This window comes from Lasioglossum baleicum, chromosome 1 (assembly GCF_051020765.1).
Source record: "Lasioglossum baleicum chromosome 1, iyLasBale1, whole genome shotgun sequence".
NCBI lineage: Eukaryota > Metazoa > Arthropoda > Insecta > Hymenoptera > Halictidae > Lasioglossum > Lasioglossum baleicum.
In genome coordinates, this window is record NC_134929.1 from 15,920,870 (window position 1) to 15,939,825 (window position 18,956).

General features: G+C 43.6%; 1 protein-coding gene across 6 annotated transcripts in view; it reads left to right on the forward strand.

Annotated features, from left to right (window-relative positions):
• The window catches only part of Shep (RNA binding motif single stranded interacting protein alan shepard), a 33,759-nt gene that overhangs the window by 2,951 nt on the left and 11,852 nt on the right, over window positions 1-18,956 (forward strand). Inside the window, exon 1 of one of the 6 annotated variants that reach the window (XM_076420121.1) lies at window positions 9,437-11,047. The exons of the other annotated variants lie outside the window; for them this stretch is intronic. Within the exon in view, the coding sequence (XP_076276236.1) occupies window positions 11,021-11,047 (27 nt within the window). The 5' untranslated portion in view covers window positions 9,437-11,020. Of the gene's footprint in view, window positions 1-9,436; window positions 11,048-18,956 lie in introns of those variants that run through there. 6 annotated transcript variants of the gene reach the window in all.

Sequence of the window (18,956 nt, forward strand, 5' to 3'; positions counted from 1 at the left end):
GATAGGAAAAAGATAAGAAATGATAAACAATCAACGAAATATGTATCGCGTACTATTGCAGACTATTGCGCGGTATTCAGAAGCGTTTCGTTTCCTCGGCAGCCTAACGGGCCTCGCGAAACGCATCCATGACCAGTGCAAAGTTGTCGTTTGCTTTAATCTAAGCATGACATTTATAATGCGAGCTCGCGTGCCTTTATCTTGCGCGCGCACGCACGCGCATACGATCGGCATGTAGGTTGCTCGCATGCTCCTCGCATCCAGTGTCAGGCCCGATCTCCTATTGTTGTTAAAACGAGACGACACAGCAAATGTCGCTAATGAATTTTTATTCGAAGTACACGTGGAACGAATTTCATTCGACCAACTTATTTTCCTCGTCTTCGGTACAACCTCGAAGCACCTGATGTACCCTCGAGAGGCGTGTCGGTAGCAGCGTCTTTGGATAATTCGGTGCAAGTTTTACAACTTCGTTGAAATAGGCTTGGATGACAAGCTGAACGCTTCGTAACGAACAATCTTTCTCGGGAACGGTCTAACAATAAAGCCTAAGGCATTCGCAACGACAAGGCGAGCAGCTCGCGTACGTAATCGCGATTGAAACAAATCGGTCCAATTATCGTTATGGTTATGAATTCTGCGCGTCCATCAACGAAACGCAAGCCATCTGTAGACGTTCTATCGAAGTCGAAACCGAATTGTTTGCAAAACTGTCCGCGCGGAAGCGTTTTTGGATCAATGTATGTATTTCCAGGGAGGGGAGGAGGAACACGCTGGAACGGCGTTGCCAAAGATCGGATAACTTTTACCACGCTTTTTACCACGCTTGTATTAACTTACCGTGTTGTTGTTGTATGCGTCAGATCTTGTAATCGAATTTTAAACCTCTTCCCATAGCCTTGCTTCCGATGACAATCGAAGTAGAAAAAATAAAATATATAAAAATAACTTTTTAAAAACCACGCTTACATTAAAATGCACTAAAAAAGAGTTTCTGGTTCTCCATTTTTTCCTGGTTCTCCATAAAATACCGAATCCAGTTAAATGATTGAACATATTTTTCACCAAAATTTTAAGCAATTAGTTCAAAATTTCTTCTGTTATAAAATTAGTGTCGGAATGGATAGAAAAATTTAATATAAATATATTAAGTATTTTATGGAGAACCAGAAAAAAATTATTTTCTCCTTTTTAGTGCATTTTAATATAAACGTGATTTTTTAAAAGTTCTTTTATATATTTTATTTTTTTTAATGTTCTCGAAATCTTGAAATTAACTCGGGAATTCGTTTCGTAGGTGCGTTATTAGTAGATGTTATGGATTCATGACAAAAATGTGTAGGTGTAATTTGAAACAGTAAAAACATTAGAAGAATTTAAAAATACAGTTATATTATTTTCAATCTGTTGAAAATATTAAGAAAGACAATCAATGTCTATTTCACTCCAGATTGTTGCATTTCAGGTAGAAAACATGTTTATTTTGCATAAATATCCTCTGTCTAGCTATTAGTTTTCCAACTTGTTGTCTTCCTAGTTCCTCGCTACCGGCGACCATCTACGTAAACATTATTCTCCGCGATAAAGTAGTAATTCCAATAGGTACGTTCGTGGAAGAAAAAAGAATGTTTCCTTTGAATGTTTCCGGACGAACCCAGGAATCGGCGAATCGTTCGTGTAAAGATAGACTCGGAGAGACAGGAAGGAAGAAAAAGTAATTGGCTCGGATCTGTATCGGGGTTGTAAAAGTGTTCTCTTAATGGAGAACGGGTCCGAGAAATAGAAAGGAAAAAATGGCCGATGGAAATTTTAATATAGGGAAAAGGCGGCTCAGCTCGGCTCTGCTCGGCTTGGCTCGACGATTCGGTTTGTAGGTGGATACGAGGTGTATGCGAGCCGAAGGTAGGTGGTGGAGGCGATGGCGGAGGCAAAACCGAGCGAACGATTAAAGGGAAGAGAGAAAGAGAGAAACGCGGCGAATGCGTGGGGTCGGGCGGGGGACGTGCGGAGCCCAAAGGGTGGCAGGGCCGGGGTAGGGTGCACAGAGAATAGACGCAGCAAGGATATCGATTATTCGCGGTTGCAGCGTCTGCAAGGCCTTCCCTTCGTCGACCGAGGACGAACATCCGGATATCTCGACGATACACCGAATTCAGATTACATCGAATTTTTCTCTTCCGGTTTTCAAATGCATCTCGATCGAGTTACGCGAATAGGGGGTGGCGAGCGATGGTATGGGTTCAAGCTTGGTCGGGTCGCTCGCGAAATACGGTCAGCGTGCTCAAAAACTATGTATGTATCTTTCGTTTTCCTTCCGTCCCATTGTGTCGCCTTTGGAAAATTCTCTATCTTGTGGCGAGAGCCGCAGCCGAAGGGTGTTACGAATCTCCTACTAACTCGCTGAAGCTAATAATCTATCATATGGGAAAAGACAGGATCCAAATCCCAAAGCATTGGGCCCGAGGTTTCAAAATTTAGGGAGACAATCGACATTTTTAAGAACATCAAAATCAAAGAATATTCTGTTACACACGGCGTGAATTTTATATAAATATTGTATGGCGTAAATATTAAACAAATATTTTATGCGTATGGCCAAATAAGTTCCTCAGAGACAACGAGCGAAAATATGTAAATTTTCAGTATTCGCGCTCGTCGTCAACGACATATGGCGACGACGAAGAAAAAGAGACGAGATTGTCTTTGATTTTGACATTGTCTTTGTCGGCGGGATCCCTTACCATTTGTCTCAATTCGCGCTCTCTTAGGGGCCGATCAATTTCATGATTACGTGATTACGATCATTCCTGCGCCGCATGCCTCACGCCGCGACGGTTATGATGGTTGCAACGGTTATGACGGTTACGATGGCGTGGCATGGCGGTGCGGCAGATCAATATAATACGGTCTATCTTGCGTTTTTTCAAACGTTTCTCTTCTCGCACCGTTTCGAAAGTTCTCGCTCCTCAAGGTATTCTTGGAACGTTCACGTTACTCGATAGAGAACCCATTCTGGACATCTTGTTTCGCTTCGATCTGATCGAGGATCATAAAGTATGATTTAGGGCGGGGCGCGTCGGAATTCGGGAATACACGGAGCCGACTCGCGGAGCAAATCTAACACCGAATTCCTCCTCTGGGATTATGTACTTCGATTGGACGTTTGCCAGAGTTATGTGTATAATTACGATCGTGTCACTGTTTGATGTTCGCTGTTCGATGTCTCTTTTGATATTCGTTGTATTCGTTCCCTGTCTCTCCAAGAAGATTTTAGCTGTTCGCTTGATTTCGAGCACGAGTTCTATCGAATAATCTTTCAGATAAGAAGATTCGTTGCGTTTGATCCGTTCCATTACATAAACGAAGCGCCCCGGTGTCGATCGGTCTCCAACGCTGGCAACGGCAGCCGATTACACGATAACAAAAGACATTCTCGGAATGCAATCGCTAGAACACGGGCACGATAGGTGATAACAGAGAGTGACGTAAGAAATAGGCAGTGCTCTCGCTTACGAATGATAATGGCTACGTTCGAACGCGGCGACGGCGTCGCGCGTCGGCTTGAAAATCTGTCGTATCTTTGTCTAAATATGCTTCACAGAGCCCGTTCGTTGGCCTGCTTTATTGTAAACGGCCGATCGCAGCGATTAGGCGACTCGCGATAAAACGAGAACAACCGAGTGTCCCGAACCTGATAAGGAACAAGATAGCGAAAGGGAAAGTCCAAGACGAGTAGCGCATCGGCGAATGAATCACCGGAACCGAGGCTGATTCGTCGGCGTACCGATCACGTTCGGAGCGTCTGCAGCCTGTTAGAGAAAAGCTGTTGCATAGTATAGCAATTGCGATGGCGGACGGTGCGAACTAGATCTACGTTTGAAACGAAAAATTCGTCGCTCGGAAAATTGTGGCGCACGCTCGCCATCGAGGCGTCAAGGTCGTTCAATATTCACCTCCCGTGCACCCACATAAAGATCGATCTTCAGGATACTTCACTTATATAGAATATTGAAACATGCGTTTGAAATGGAACTGTTCACACTATATTACACGGACCGACACTGTTGGAACATCTGCAAAATTAAGTCGAGTGTTGAAGGATACTAAGAGAGTCCCGGAATATTTTAACGGTCCTCGGGTCTTTGTCATTGACTCAGGTCAGAAGTGGAAGGCCTGCAACCTTCAAATTCAAAGAGGCCCTGAGTAATAAATTAAGGGTCCTCCCACATCTGTTTTTCCCGAGTGGACCCAACAGGGGTTTTTCTTTCCCCTAAAACTTTCTCTGTAGCTTCACTTCAGGCTTGCTAACGATACAGACGTCTTCTGACTAGTCCTTCTTCGGTTAAATAAAGAACAGACAGTTTGAATTCTTGTGCGTTATTTCTGTATTATAAATACCCATTTCCATTAGACACCGACCAGCATTCTCGCGAAGAACGTTTTGCTGCGCTATCTTCGCAGAGTGAATCTCACAAGGAGAAGGCACGGTCATGGGGTCTCAGATTTTCTAAAACATACATACTGTTGGGGGGGCCCCCCAGATCTACCCCCCCCCCCCTAGATTTCGTTCTCCTGTTTATGAAAATATAGCATTATAGGGTCAGATACTCAATAACTTTTGAGATATTTACAATTGACATTTCATCACAGTTTCGTATAATTAAGTACAGTTTCAGTTGAAGATATTGTCAAGTGCCAAACGGCGTGGTGGTAACGTACTAGGTTTGTGCTAGGAAGGGCCAGGGTTCAAATTCCTTGTCCTCTTTTTCCTTTTATTTTCTTTTCAGTTTATCTATTTTAATTGATTGGATTTTACACATGAAAAATGCACTCTAATATCTACAGGAAACATACTATTAAAATTTTATTGAGAAGCAATATAATATGTAACTAAACATTAACTTCATCAACCGTGCCTGAAAAGGAAAGAAGAATAACAAAAACCATGTATTACATACAAAATACAATAAACATAGAAATGAAATGTAATAAATAGATAATCTGAAAAGAAAAAATAAGGAAAAAGAGGACAAGTGATTTGAACCCTGGCCTTTCTAGTACAAATCTAATACGTTACCACCACGCTGTTTGGCACTTAACAATATCTTCAACCGAAACTGTACTTAACTATACGAAACTGTGATGTCAATTGTAAATATCTCAAAAGTTATTGAGTATCTGATCCTATAATGCTATATTTACATAAACAGGAGAACGAAATCTACCTATGTATGTACATTTTCGAGAAAATCTGAGATCCCATGACCGTGCCTTCTCCTTGTCAGTTGTGCCGCCCGGAACGAAACTTCTCCTTCATTCGAACGAAATTTTTACCGTATGCATAATTGCATTTTTTAAATCTTCGTCTATGGCGGGAAGTGCCAGTTCCTCGTCGCTGTTCGAGCCGCTCATTTTGACTGTTTTACGTCAACTGACATACGGTCTTGCCGGTGGCGGTCCGTGCCGTGCAGTGTAGATCGAATTTAATTCGGATTATCTTTGCGTTCGTGATCGAACACGTGGTTGCAGCTTCGAGCGTCCGATAGCCTCGAGTGCCTGTATCGAAAACAACGATATATCGGCTATTAGAAATCGATCGTTCCTCGGCGATTCGCAGCGAAGGGAGTTGCGGGAGCCGCGTCGACTTCACAAGTTCAACAGGACAATCGACCAGCGTCCGACAAACCTTGACATTATACCTAGCCGGGAGACCTTGAACCAAAAACGTATCGTTTCCGAACGCGCGACACGTTCGTCGGAGTCGCGCAGCGTGGAGTATAGTTCGGAGGACTGTCGAAGCCATGCCACGCCACACCGGGTGCTATTTGCTATCCGACTATTTCTAAATGTAGTAGATGAACCAGTTAATGCTTGGACAGTGGATGCGGTCGATGATGACCAGACATCCGATCGCTTTCGATTTCATGTAGGACGTGCAATAAATTAACGAAATCCTTCGCCCTTCCTGTTCGTCGACGAGTTGGACGTTAAAGCTCGACCTTGAGACGATTTTGAACGTGAAAAGAATTGCCAAACGAATTCTGTGAGTTTGCAGAAAGTGTTCGCAAGACTAGAAGGAATAGGTCGGACGAGATTGAACGCTCGAGAGACAGTCACCGCATCGACTCGCTGCGTTATCGTACCAATAGACACCGTATCGAACGCATACATATCTAATTGTAAGCTGTTCCGTGGCTGCACGCGTGAGCTGTGAAAACCGCGACCGTTTTCCGGAACATTTTCATTACTCGTCCCAGGATTGAAAATTCTGGGTGTATCGACCTCGGAAGAATTCCATCGAAATGAGACTTTCGTCGTTCGAAATGCTCGATGAAATTCGTACTGAGCGAAGAAGCTCGGTAAATCAGGGGAGGAGAAGCTGTGGGGAAGGGCGGTGGGCGGTGGGCAAAGAGGAAGAAGAAACGCGAAAGCGATTGGATTCGGAGGCGTTTCGTTGGTCTCGCGTGCGCGCGATACACTCGTGGAGGAACGGTATCGAGCCTATCTCGAACGGCCGATCTCGTTGTTTCGCAAAGTAAAGACACGGAAGCACGCGATCTCGGTTAATAATACTCGGTTGCCCCAAACTCGGCTAAAGGGTGTCAGACTCGAGGCCGGACCAAGCAACCGACCTGATATCTATCCGTTTGCATCCTGGGTGAGATCTGGGTTGCATCCCCTCGAGCCAGCCCTTGATGACACCCACGCAAATCGTTGGATCGTTGGAGAATTTCCTAATTTTGTGTATGGTGTATGTTGTATGGCGTACGCAAAGTGCGTCTTGGAAGCATGTTTTCGAGCGAGCTGCGCACGTGTACAACAACTATCAGAGAAATGAACTTTCTTCCGGTGGAATTACTGGAATGACGATTTTTTTGTGCGGCAAAGCCAATGATCGTTGGCTTTCGAACGTTTTTCTCTGTGTTTTTCTTATCGAATCTGCGGAACAGTGTGTTGATCCGATAACAGCGTTACGACCAGTTACGAGCCACCGGCCGCTGACAGGCAGCGCAACGCAACGCGACGCGACGTGACGCGACGCGTATGCAGTGAAAGTTTCGAAAGACGCGGTGGTTTCTTTTTGAAATTACAGCTGATAACGATAGGAACAGGACTGGCAACGCTTTACAAAGCGTTCACGCGCGATGCATGCCTGCACGGCTGATTTTTATCTCGTTAATTAGCGGTCGTGATCGCCGATCGATCAGCGATTCCACGCGTGCGCTGGCAAGACCGCGGGCAACAGCGATTATATAAAACGACTTTCGTTTTTGCGTTTCGAGGAAAAAAGCGTTAGGATTGCGTTAAAAATTGATGAACGGGAAAAAGCAAGTCTAACTAGCAGTGCGATTTCTCGCGCGTACGAGAACCTCGATCCAAACCGATAGAATTGCTGCGAGACAGAACCGTCGATTAGTCGCGACGAATTTAACGCGTGTCGGAAGCTTTAGCAACGAAAACTTGTGATATGCTGTTCCGGCGCGGAACGACGCGGCGCAGCGAGGGAAATAACGATAAACGCGTGTCAACGCGTTTCAATGTCCTTCGAGCGTTTGGACAGATTCCCGGCTCAACAGGTTTCGTGGCATCGAAATCCATCCGCGACGCGCATAGCTCGTCGAAACTGGCGAACGGTATCGCGAAGACTATTCGTTTCCGGTATCACAACACGTACGCTTATCGTTCGGCGTGCACACGGTGGCCCACGAGACTTTCGGTAATTTCGTAGGATTTTATGGGTCACCGTGTACACGTTTCGTTTCCACGCATCCACGTCGAACGTCGTACTAAATCTTGCTTCCTCTTTTCTGTTTCAGGTAAGTTCCTCGTTATTTCCGAGAAGACCGGAACCGATTAATCCGAGCCCGTTGCCCTAGGTACGTTTCCGTATTCGTTCGATCCCTTGCGTTTCTAACTTTGGACCGATTAGGTGAAGCACCGTCGACCTCGCGGATCGTCGACACTTTGCGCAAGGCCGCAAATTAGCACGTGAATCGCTCGGTGAGTCGCGATACTTTATTAGCGCCTCTGACACCGACAACCAACGCTAGCACCAACGCGGGCGATCGGTGAGCATCGAAGGGAAAACATCCATTTCTATCGAGAGTTTCGTTGAATTCGCTTCCGAACGATCTCCTCGATCTTTGTGAAGGTGGGATCTCCTAAGCGCGTCTGGAACCAGCGTTTTTGGACGTAACTTCCTCCTGTGCATCTGCACGCTCAAGTTTCCGGCTCCAGGATTGCAAAACGCTGCGTTCAGATGCGCTTGGGAGATCCCACATTTGAAAAGACCTAGGAAATCGATTCTAGTACGAACGACCGTGCTATTCTTCCGTAATTCGTATCGCGCAACGTAACACGCGCTACAGGTCAAATCGCCGGATATGTATCTTGCCCCCATGCGTTTCGTTTCGCGAACGTACTTGAAGCAGAAATACGGTCAAGCAGAAGGTAAACGCGTCGCGCTGTGTGTCGCGCACTCGCTTGCCTCGAGCTCGGCCTTGCTGGTACAACGATCCGAAAGTAATTAATCGTGTTCTTCGGCGCGAGAGCGAAAGCGAAATCGAAATCGAAGTACACCGCCTAGTATCCAGCGGTTTGTGTTCAGGGTATTGAGACAGAGGTGTCGATATGTCGCGAAGAAATTTTAGAAGAACTTCGCAAAATATCTGCCAGACTTTCGAGTCGGTATTCGAATCGATCGGAGCGTATGAATTCCTGGGACCGATGGTCAGGCGTCGTCTCCGCGTCTTTTCAAGGTGAAGGAACGAAATGTCCGGTATGCGCTGGCGAAGAGGAACTCTTTCAGAGTCTCTTGCAGAGACCAGCGAGTCTGGTTGCCTCTTATTTGTACCTTCTCGCTGTTATTCCCCCACTGCTCTTGCAGCGTCACCTCACCTCACCTCACCTCGTCTTGCCGTGCCTCACCTCGTCTTATCGATTCGCTGATCCGCGCATTCACGCACATTGTTCGTGCCTGAAATGCCTCGAAAAAGCTGGGTACCCTTCGAAAATATGTATAGGATCCCAACAAAAACATCCTATAAACAGGAGCCAAGTTCCTGTGGCCGTAAAAAGTTGTGAGATCAAACAAAGTACGGTCAAGTTCGTTAGCTTAGAAATACTTCCTGCAATACTGAAAAAAGCGTTTGTAAAAATTAGTTTAAAAGAACGCTATTTAATTTTTAAAGAGTTACATGGAGGGCTGAATTATTCAAACTTGGCCGTTACTTTTTAAACCAATGGCCATAAAAGGTGTTAGGTAGCGCCCAAGTTTGAATAATTTAGCCCTCCATGTAACTCTTTAAAAATTAAATAGCGTTCTTTTAAACTAATTTTTACAAACGCTTTTTTCAGTATTGCAAGAGGTATTTCTAAGCTAACGAACTTGGCCGTATTTTGTTTGACTTCGCAACTTTTTAACGGCCATAGGAACTTGGTTCCTGTTTATAGGATGTTTTCGTTGGGATTTCAGCAATTTTTGTTGAAATTTCATCAATTATCTAGTAGGTATCAAAGAAAAAAAAATCCTTTTCTAAACTGCAAGATAAAATCCAAATTCAATGTATCGAAGATTAACGCTCTGCCGGCGACGCTCGGATCCGTTTGCCCCCCCGCCGCTATAGACGATGCTCGGTGCAGTTTCTTTTGTTTACGTATTTGTTGCGACTTCGAAGCTAATAAAACGTATACATACTTATGTATGTTATACTGCTATGTTCTATCCTACGCATCTATTTCGTAATGTTTTTTTTTTCAATACAACCCCTTTAAGGTGTAAAATTTCAAAGTTTGATAATTATTCCTTTGAGTGTTTGTTATGGTACATTAAGGACCTATGTACCAAATTTCAAGCTTGTAGGTCAATGGGAAGTACCCAAAAAGTTATGATGATCCAGTCAGTCAGTGACAAAAGCGATTTTTGAGGTCCTATATCTCGGAACCTACTAATGTTGGAAGATTAATGTTTTGTCAATATTGAGACATGATAACAAGTGTACGAAATTACATCTCTCCATCTGCCTCCAGTACCCAGTTATAAGCCTGTAAAATACGGCTAAGTTGTTTCGTTCGTATAAAAGAAGGTAGTGCGAGAACTTGGCTGGTGCACTACCGTGCACCTAGATCGGTAGGGGTGGGCGGGCCGAGCCGCGACTTTGACTTATATCCGCAAATTTCAGGTACCCGCGTATCACGAATTTCCGGGTCCATCCCTACTAATTGGATCCAAGTTGGGGATCTCCCCCGGTTAAATAGCTAACAGAGTCTTCATAATTGACATTGACAGGTGCATCGTAAATGTACGCGGTATCGTGGACGCAAGATCGTTTAGTATCGTTCATGGATGCATTCTCGCAGATATAATATGAAGGGCGTTTTCCAACCTATTCTCTCTACTCTGTCGCTGTGCATTGTAAACGCATTGCCTGTGTTGCATTCGGAACGTAAAGGATTCTACGATTTTGCAGATGATAACGTGTATTCTAAAAAAAAATTCGTTCGGGGATGAAACGTAAATCGCGTGACTGCGCGTGAGCAGGTTGCGAGAGCGGGAGCAGGAGCGAGAGCAAGAGCGGGAGCGCGAGTAGTCCGATACCTGTACGCGCACGGTCTATATCTGTTGGCAGCGTGATCACCGGCTGCATGTATTTTGACCGTGAAGCAGCAAACGGGATTAAACCGAGACGCAACCCTGACGCGCAGTGAACTCTATCTGGTCGCTTCGTCGAGTGCGAGAGCGTTCAGCTCGTTCGCTCGCTAACGCGCGATCGCATGCGAGGATCGTAGCGCTGCAACATTGCTTCTTACCAGTTGTTCTGTGTATTCAGGTGTATTTCGAACTGTTCGGGATCTAAAATCGGAGAACGCGTCGCGAGACGTGGGTCGAGGATTGCGGAATAAAATTTCATTTACTGACAACAAATCGTCTATCGTTCAACGTTCACTGCAGAAGAGGAAGAATCGATTTTGTATTTGTAACGCGAATGCGCTTGCTAATAGAGCGTAACATGCGTTCGAGATGGTACAACCGATGCTGTTTGCCCTGGTACGGTATGTGGGACATCCAGATCTCTATCGGGTCCTGCTTTAGGATAGATACGCTACACATTTACCGTATACATATTAGTAGACAGCGGATCTTTATGCAAAGTAAACATTTACTACCCGAATTGTAACGAACTAGAGTGAAATAGAAATTTATCTTCTTTGTTTTACCTTACAAAAATGACCAGATTGTATTTACTATTATTTTTATATTATAGTATGTGCTGAAATAAAGAAATTTATTGGAACATTCCCCATGGAAGTAGCTGTATAATTTTAATAGTTGTGAAATCACCACCGGCGGTGGAAGGTTTGGTGTTAATATTTTTAAATTCTTATAATGTTTTTACTGTTTCACACAAATTATACCTACATGCTTTTGTCATAATTGCATAAAATCCGCTGTCTATATACACTCATCGAAATTTCTATAAAGTCACTGTGTTTCGTACCCGTGTGTGGGCTTGGTTTACGTTGCATTCTTGTCCAGAAGAATTAAAAAGTTGTTGCACACGTCTTGTTGTTACTGGGAGCTCCAATTCAGCCCGAAATTGTGCTGTCTTTTTCCTTTCCTTAGCCGCAGACCTCATTAATAATGAATGTTGTCTCTTTGACTATTTTTTATTACCACCTTTAAAATGATTTTTTCCGTAATTTTCACATAAAGTGATATAATTGTTAATCACAGTATATGACCGATTAATTATCTTAGCAATTGCGCGATTAGAGCAGCCCATATCTTTATAAGCATCGATTGATGCTTTTTATCACTTGTTAGTACTTTTCCTCTCAGCATTCTAACATGCGTGAATCAAATTATAACAAACAGGATTTCTACAAGTTCTAAAACTAATATTTTTAGAATATTTGCAATTTTCCGTATTTCTCTGCTCAGAATACAGAGAAACACTAACAAGTAACACTTACCAAACTGATACTCACTGATTTGAATGGAATTTAACGTACTTATTAAACACCGAAAAATATTAAATACGTGTTTTTTTGTTTCGACTAAATACGCTTTTTAGGGGTAGAAAGCACCCCTCAACCTCTGGAGATGGAAACGTTTGTGGCTAATTATTTCTTAAAGGATACAGTTTCTGAAAAAGTGCTAGATCCAGAGTTGTACAGTTCAGAGTGATGCACTTGATGGCGTCCTTGAAATCGACCTTGAGGTCGTATTTCAAGGTCATTTGAAAATCATTTCATGTTTATAAAAGGGAGTATTTTGCTTCTTACCCCGAGAATCGATAGAGCGTTCAATTTTACATTCAGAGCGTTGATGGTTTGTAAATGAAACAAGCTTCTGCAATTTAAAATTGTTCATTGATTCAACCAATTAAGGGGCAAGATCAGTCAATAATTCGATCAATAAAGAAATTAAAAGTTAATTATTCATTCAAATAAGGCAAGATATGTGATCGAGATCCAGCCAGTGAAGGCAAGATTTCATAATTTCTTTTCATATATGTCTATGAATATAAATTCCATAGTACATAATTGGTAGTCACTCTGTGGATAATTAGCCACAAACGTTTCCATCTCCGGAGGTTGAGGAGTGCTTTCTACCCCTAAAAAGCGTATGTAGTCGAAACAAAAAAACACGTATTTAATATTTTTCGGTGTTTAATAAGTACGTTAAATTTCATTCAAATCAGTGAGTATCAGTTGGGTAGTGTTACTTGTAAGTGACTGTATAGAAACTCCGCACTTGTGTTCTGCACCACACAGAAAAAAATCGAAACAAACGTAAATACGTAGTAAACACAGCGGTCTAGAGTGGTCTAGAGTCTAGAGTCCCTCTATCCGAGTGTCAACAAGGCACAAACCAGACACGATGAATGAACACAAAACTGGTGATATTTTAAAAATATCTATGAAAATGAAGATGACTTTATAGAAATTTCGGTCACTGTATTAGTATAGAAGAGCTCGCGTTTCTTGCAATATGAAATCCATCCCCGAAACGGGACTAGGGACTATGCCGATTTGTTTCTGTCTCTCTGTCGAAGGTAGTTCGCATTCGCGGCAAGGATTGTGAACCGGTGTTCCGAGAGACGCCCTGCTCTCGAAGAGGTACCATCGAGCTGTAAAAAAAAGCTCGTGAAACTGTCCGCGGATGAAACACGATATTACCGTGACCAAACCACCGCGCACCGATCGGAAAACTGGATACGCCAGCTATTCGAAATGACAAGGCATCATTAGACACTCTATCGATACGTTACTAACATGCGAAGCGTATCGATACACAACTAGTCTCGATCGGTATTATCTTACAAACTATCTCGTGTTGCATTCGCTCGGAAACGTTTCGGTTATTCCGAAACCGTTAGGAAACGTTGCTCCATCGTCGAATTATCTCCGAATACATTTTCGTTTAGTTTCTGCCTGCGCGAACCAGCAACACACCGGATACCGCTATTCGACGTGTCGGATATCTGGTCAACCGATTCTTCTTCCGATAGAAAAGAATCCATTCCATTCCATGGGAAGTCGACGCAGATAGTTGATTAATTAGTTTCCGGTTCAACGCTCAGCGCTTGCCTGTCGCTGCTAGCCGCGTCGATAAATCTTTGCGAGTACGTAGACGAAGCAGGAACGAGTACCGTAGGAGGTAATCGACACATGTAATTAATTCCTACATTTTCAATACCGATCGTTCCGCTACCTTCGACAAATTTTCACTGGAAACTCCGCTGTACTGAAGCAGGAATAACATAAAAATTGATTTCATCCCTTAACGATTATATTACATCCAAAGCAACGTTACAGCATTCTTGAATTTCTAAAATCTTTTACTGTTTCCTATTTCACCCAACCAATTCCTTTATAAATACATAGAGATCCGCAGTCTAGTGATCAGTAATTATTCGTCTCGGTACTTTGCGATCTTGTTAAGATTTCCTCCTCATCTCGAGCTTCCGTGCTTGTCTTCGATGCGAATCTACGTACTAATCGTGTTATCTTCTAACAGTTGTTTTCCGTAGACTCCGAAACCGTTAAATCGAAGCGATTGTGTGTCGCGTGGCGAGATGCTCAGAGATTGATGGTCCAGTACGTGTTTTGTGTCAGAGGATATGTAGGTACCTATGTCCACGAGTTTTATCGCGCGAATGGTCGACAAATCGAATTACCCGAACACTGGTCCCCTCTACGATCGCTTAGGTCAGTTGTCGACTGTATCGTATTAGGAGTTAGCCTCCTTTCTTTCGTTATGAACTAATCGCTAGGCCCTAGTCCCTTGACTACGATGAAGGAGTACCGCGCGTCAGAGCTCGACGGAACGATAACGAGACGAACGATTTGCCCGTAGATTCCAGCGCGCCGCGCCGGTTCAATTGAACGGCATGCAGACAACGCGGCCGTTGGTCACTGCGAAATAGAGAACGACGTGTGAAATGGGTATCGTGATGTACCGACCGGATGTTACTTCCTGCTTACCACGTCTGCGCATCGTTGTAACGTGTACCGTACCTAGCGATGGGAATAAGACGACTCGAGACCGAGGGCAGCTTTACCCTCGATTCTCGCCAAACTTTACCCTCGCGACACGTTCCGACGAACCCGTTCATAGTCATTGCTGCCTCGCGAGTCATCGACCATCAGCAGCTTCTCGCTAGTTCAGAATCTGCGAAATCACGAACTTGCGCAGACTTCTCGATGCACCGGATCCTTTATTCGACGCTCTCAAACTGTTATGGTAATCCTGGGATTATTGTGCATAATCTAGCGTGCTCTCGGGCATTCGAACCGCTTCGATTGCTTACTCGCAGACGCATATGCTCGTGTAGACATTTTACAGCTACTCGAAGACGCGGTAGCTCCGAGACTCATGGAAATGTTGTTGCATCGATTCGAATCAGTACTTGCTCGTATGTATATCGTCGCGGTGTTCGATAAATTGAGAATTTTGAAAGGCGACATGGTGATTCGTTGGCGGCGAACTAGAATCATTCGGGATAAATCCCGTTCCAGTTGAAAATATATCGGTGTTCGATAGGAAAACCAGAAGATGCGGAACGAGTGCACTCGGTCCGTGCAGGAAACAGAGTCGACACGCGAGTTCGCTGATAACCGAGTTTCCGAGGAATCCGATATCTCGTTACACCCCTTTCGATCTTGGATACTCGAAGAACACGCAAATGCGTCGGCTGGTTAGGCGGCTAGCCTTGCTGCTGGTTCCAAGATAAACGGAAGACGAAATTGTTTTATCTTTATGCTTATCTTTCCTTCCTATTAACCTTTTGCAGTCAGAGCTATTTTAACTTGAGAGTGAAACATTTCTTCCGACCTAGAATAATTACATTGCATATGATAATTAGACTGCAGATTTGTTTATGACAAAAATCGGCACGTACTATTTAGAGCAGTGGACATGTTAAAAATATTTGAGGACATCAATATATTAGTTTCAGCTTGATAGGATTATTAAAAAAGGAATACCATTTTTATTTGGCTCCTGTGTCCTGCAATCAATGCGAACACTTTTTATTTTGCATAAAGATCCGCAGTCTAATGATTAATTGATTTATGTATTTATGAGAAAAATGTGTAGGTGTAATTTGAAACAGTAAAAGCATTAGAAGAATTTAAAAATATTGTTTTCAACCTATTAAAAATATTAATTACGGTCAATCAGTAGTTTTCTCGTTTTAAAAGATGGCACAACTTCTGACACAATTATTGAATTTTCAGAAATGTTTATAAAATTTGAATAATACAATTAGTTTGTTGCACGCATAGAGTCTCTCTATTTAATAAAGGATAAAACGCATTTACTGTTATTCACGCAGAGAACGTTTCTTAATCGGTCAGCTATTCGTGCTGTTACCTTACTCCAATTTTTAGTAGTGACTCTGAGTTACCCCCGACTGCTAAGGGTTAATACCGGTAGAGGGAGGAAAGGTGACGAAAGGAGGCCAGAGAAAGAGATCGTTAAGTAATGCAGGAAACAACAAGGTTCGAGTTTCATGATAAGTGATTTACAACCGTGACTCTCTTTCAGGCTCTGCTATTGCTGTGCGCTCGAGACTGCGTTCTCTTTCTCTCTCCGCGTTTCGTTGCAGGTCCGTTTTTCCTTTTGGAGGCGCGTTTCGTATCCGGGCGAACGGTAAACGGTGTTATCAGAACTATGCCAAAAATGCAAATCGACGGGACGGGAGGGATAGGAGGGGGAAGGGCTTTCTAAAGGAGCACGAAGTCCTGGAAATACTTGTTCCCCTGCTGCCGCGATCACGACAGCCGCAACACAACTGACGTGGCGCTGCGCGGTGGTACGAGAAAGTCTTTCTCCGGCGCGGATCGCGGCGACCGAGCGTTCTCGTCGTCGATTTATTTTTGGCGTTGCCTGGCAATCAACCGGCCGTAAGTCGTGTCCCGTACACCTTTGATTATTCTGACAAGAAAATTGCGCTCACTCCTTCTCTTCGTTTCTCGATGATTCAGCGACGTTCGCTTATTCGACAAAGGAAATGCGTCGCTTCCATTCGATTTTTCTTCTCTGTCCGATAAACAGATGAAAGGGATCGGTCGGAAAAGTTTGCTCGCAGCAATCGGAAAGCAAACGCTTTCGATAACGAAGCGATCTCGAATGCTGGAATAAATATGTACGGCCGAGCAGTAGAGAATAGAAAATTCTCCTCAAGTTTTGGATAAGCGGTTCTCGGCTATCTTATCGTTGCATTCGTAACTAACTGTAGGTTTTCGGTGCCCGAGCAGCGAGACCGGAACTCGTCTGGCTCTCCTATTATAATATTGTTCGACTGTACAACGGAGGTCAAACTCGACAGATAAGCAGCCAAGCTGTACGTATACGCGTATCGCATAATAATAATTTCAGCGAGCTCGCTTCTACGTGGATGTATCTCCGTGGATAGTTCGATTAAAGCAGCGAGTTTGCCCGCGACGATATCGTTTCAAGTGTACGTATGTATTCCCGTTGATGCGCGAAACACCGTCTCGCAAATCATCCGCGCGATTCTCGTTAAAACGAGAAACGAGGCACGCGGACTCGCAGATTATTTTCAGAATTATCCTGTTGATTCTATGTTTATCGGGGTCGGCTCGGCAGAAGTGAAATCGCTCCGCGGATTTCGCTAGCCGACTTCAAAATATGTGTACCGGATTCCGTTCGAAGTTCAATGTCAGTCACAGTAGGTCCCAAAATCCTGATAAGACGATCGCCTCGAGTCACAAGCCGCGCCCGAGTTCCAATATTCACCGCTCACGACAGCAATGCAAATTCAACGTGTCCGATCTCGAAAATGTCGGAAACGCGTTAACGCGTAACGGTTCACGCGTATTTCCAGCATCAAAGACGATCCACGGATCTCAATTGCGATCGATCATCAATTTCAGAATTCGCAGAATCTCGTCGACGACAAACATTGCATAGAAATACAAGCCTGTTTGTTCAAGTTTTACTTGCGGGGTTTCGGACCTGTACGCCGCGATTAAGGCCTGTTCGCGTCTATCCACGAACAAATATGTTTGGCAACCGACCAACGGACCAATCAATTGTACTCGCACGTAGTACATCGTACCTACGTACATATCAGCATACTTATGTAAGAAATATCGAATTAGGGAACGTCGAGAGCCGAACGGCAGCGTGCGGCTCGACAGCGCGACGCGTACCCAGCCAGGGAAACCCCCAAAGCACCTAGGGGTGCAAGTAGAGAACACGCTGGCAACAAGGTGTCCTTCGGACTTTCTTTTTTTCTTTCTTTAAAGACGTGAGAAAAAATACATTAGTGTATTTTTACACAGGTGTCCCCAATACCCACTAAAAAAACCGCACGTCTAGGACTGATAGCACTTTTCTTGCTCTCTAATGTCCTTGAGGACAGTCAGGGCCCCGCTTTTTGCAATTCTCCTGACTGCCTCTTTTCCCGGACTCAATTCCACTCCTGTTCTTTTCTAAAAATGGTGTCCTTAGGACTAGAGTTCACCTGAGCGATCACTCTTCCAGTGACGCTCGGAGTGTAAAGTACTTGCAAGGGAAGGACCCCAAGTGTCCGACTTCGATTTTGATCATTCTTTGTGAGATGATGTATGGATCCCCAATTATGTATGCAAAATATTAGGTGTAGTTACTCAATAGTTTTAAAGATATAAACAATTAAAGTTTCATACCTGTGAGTCACGCAACCTGCTTACAAGGCTAATGGAACTTCTAAAACTTAATTGTTTATATCTTTAAAACTGTTGGGTAACTACATCTGATATTTTGCATACATAATTAGGGATCCATATACCATCATCCCACAAAAAAATTATGAAAATCGAAGTCGGATACTTGGGGCCCTTCCCTTGTTAGAACTTCTTAATAAATCGCACTCTTCGCGGACGGCTTCACCGTCAATATTTGTTCTCATATGTCGCCCACACCAGTCATCCTTCCACAAACGTATATACAGGGTGGTCCATTTTTATCTTGAGACAGTCAATTATTGCGGAAACCAGCAGGAATATGAAAAAATGTTTTATGTAAAATATTCTTCATATGAAGGGGCAACATTTAATGGCGCTATATGCACATTTTTCCATAATGGCCCTTTAAGGGTCAGATGAAGAGCAACTTCATTTTTCCAAATGGAAATCCATATTTTTTGTTTTATATTCTTATTCTACATCGAAAAATAATAATATTTCGTATAAAACATTCTTTCCTGAACTTACCATTTTTTAACGATACCATGATAAACGTTGCAAAGCTTGCGTAATGGCATATGTACAACATGTACATTGTACATATTGTGAATCTTCATCTAGTAGGCGGCAATAACGCCACCTACGATGCTCACTGTACTACACACGTATTCCTGTCACCGCTTACTAGATTTTTATGACTTCAGATCAAACTCAGTATTTTTTGTCATTACAAATATTGGGATATTCACCACAAT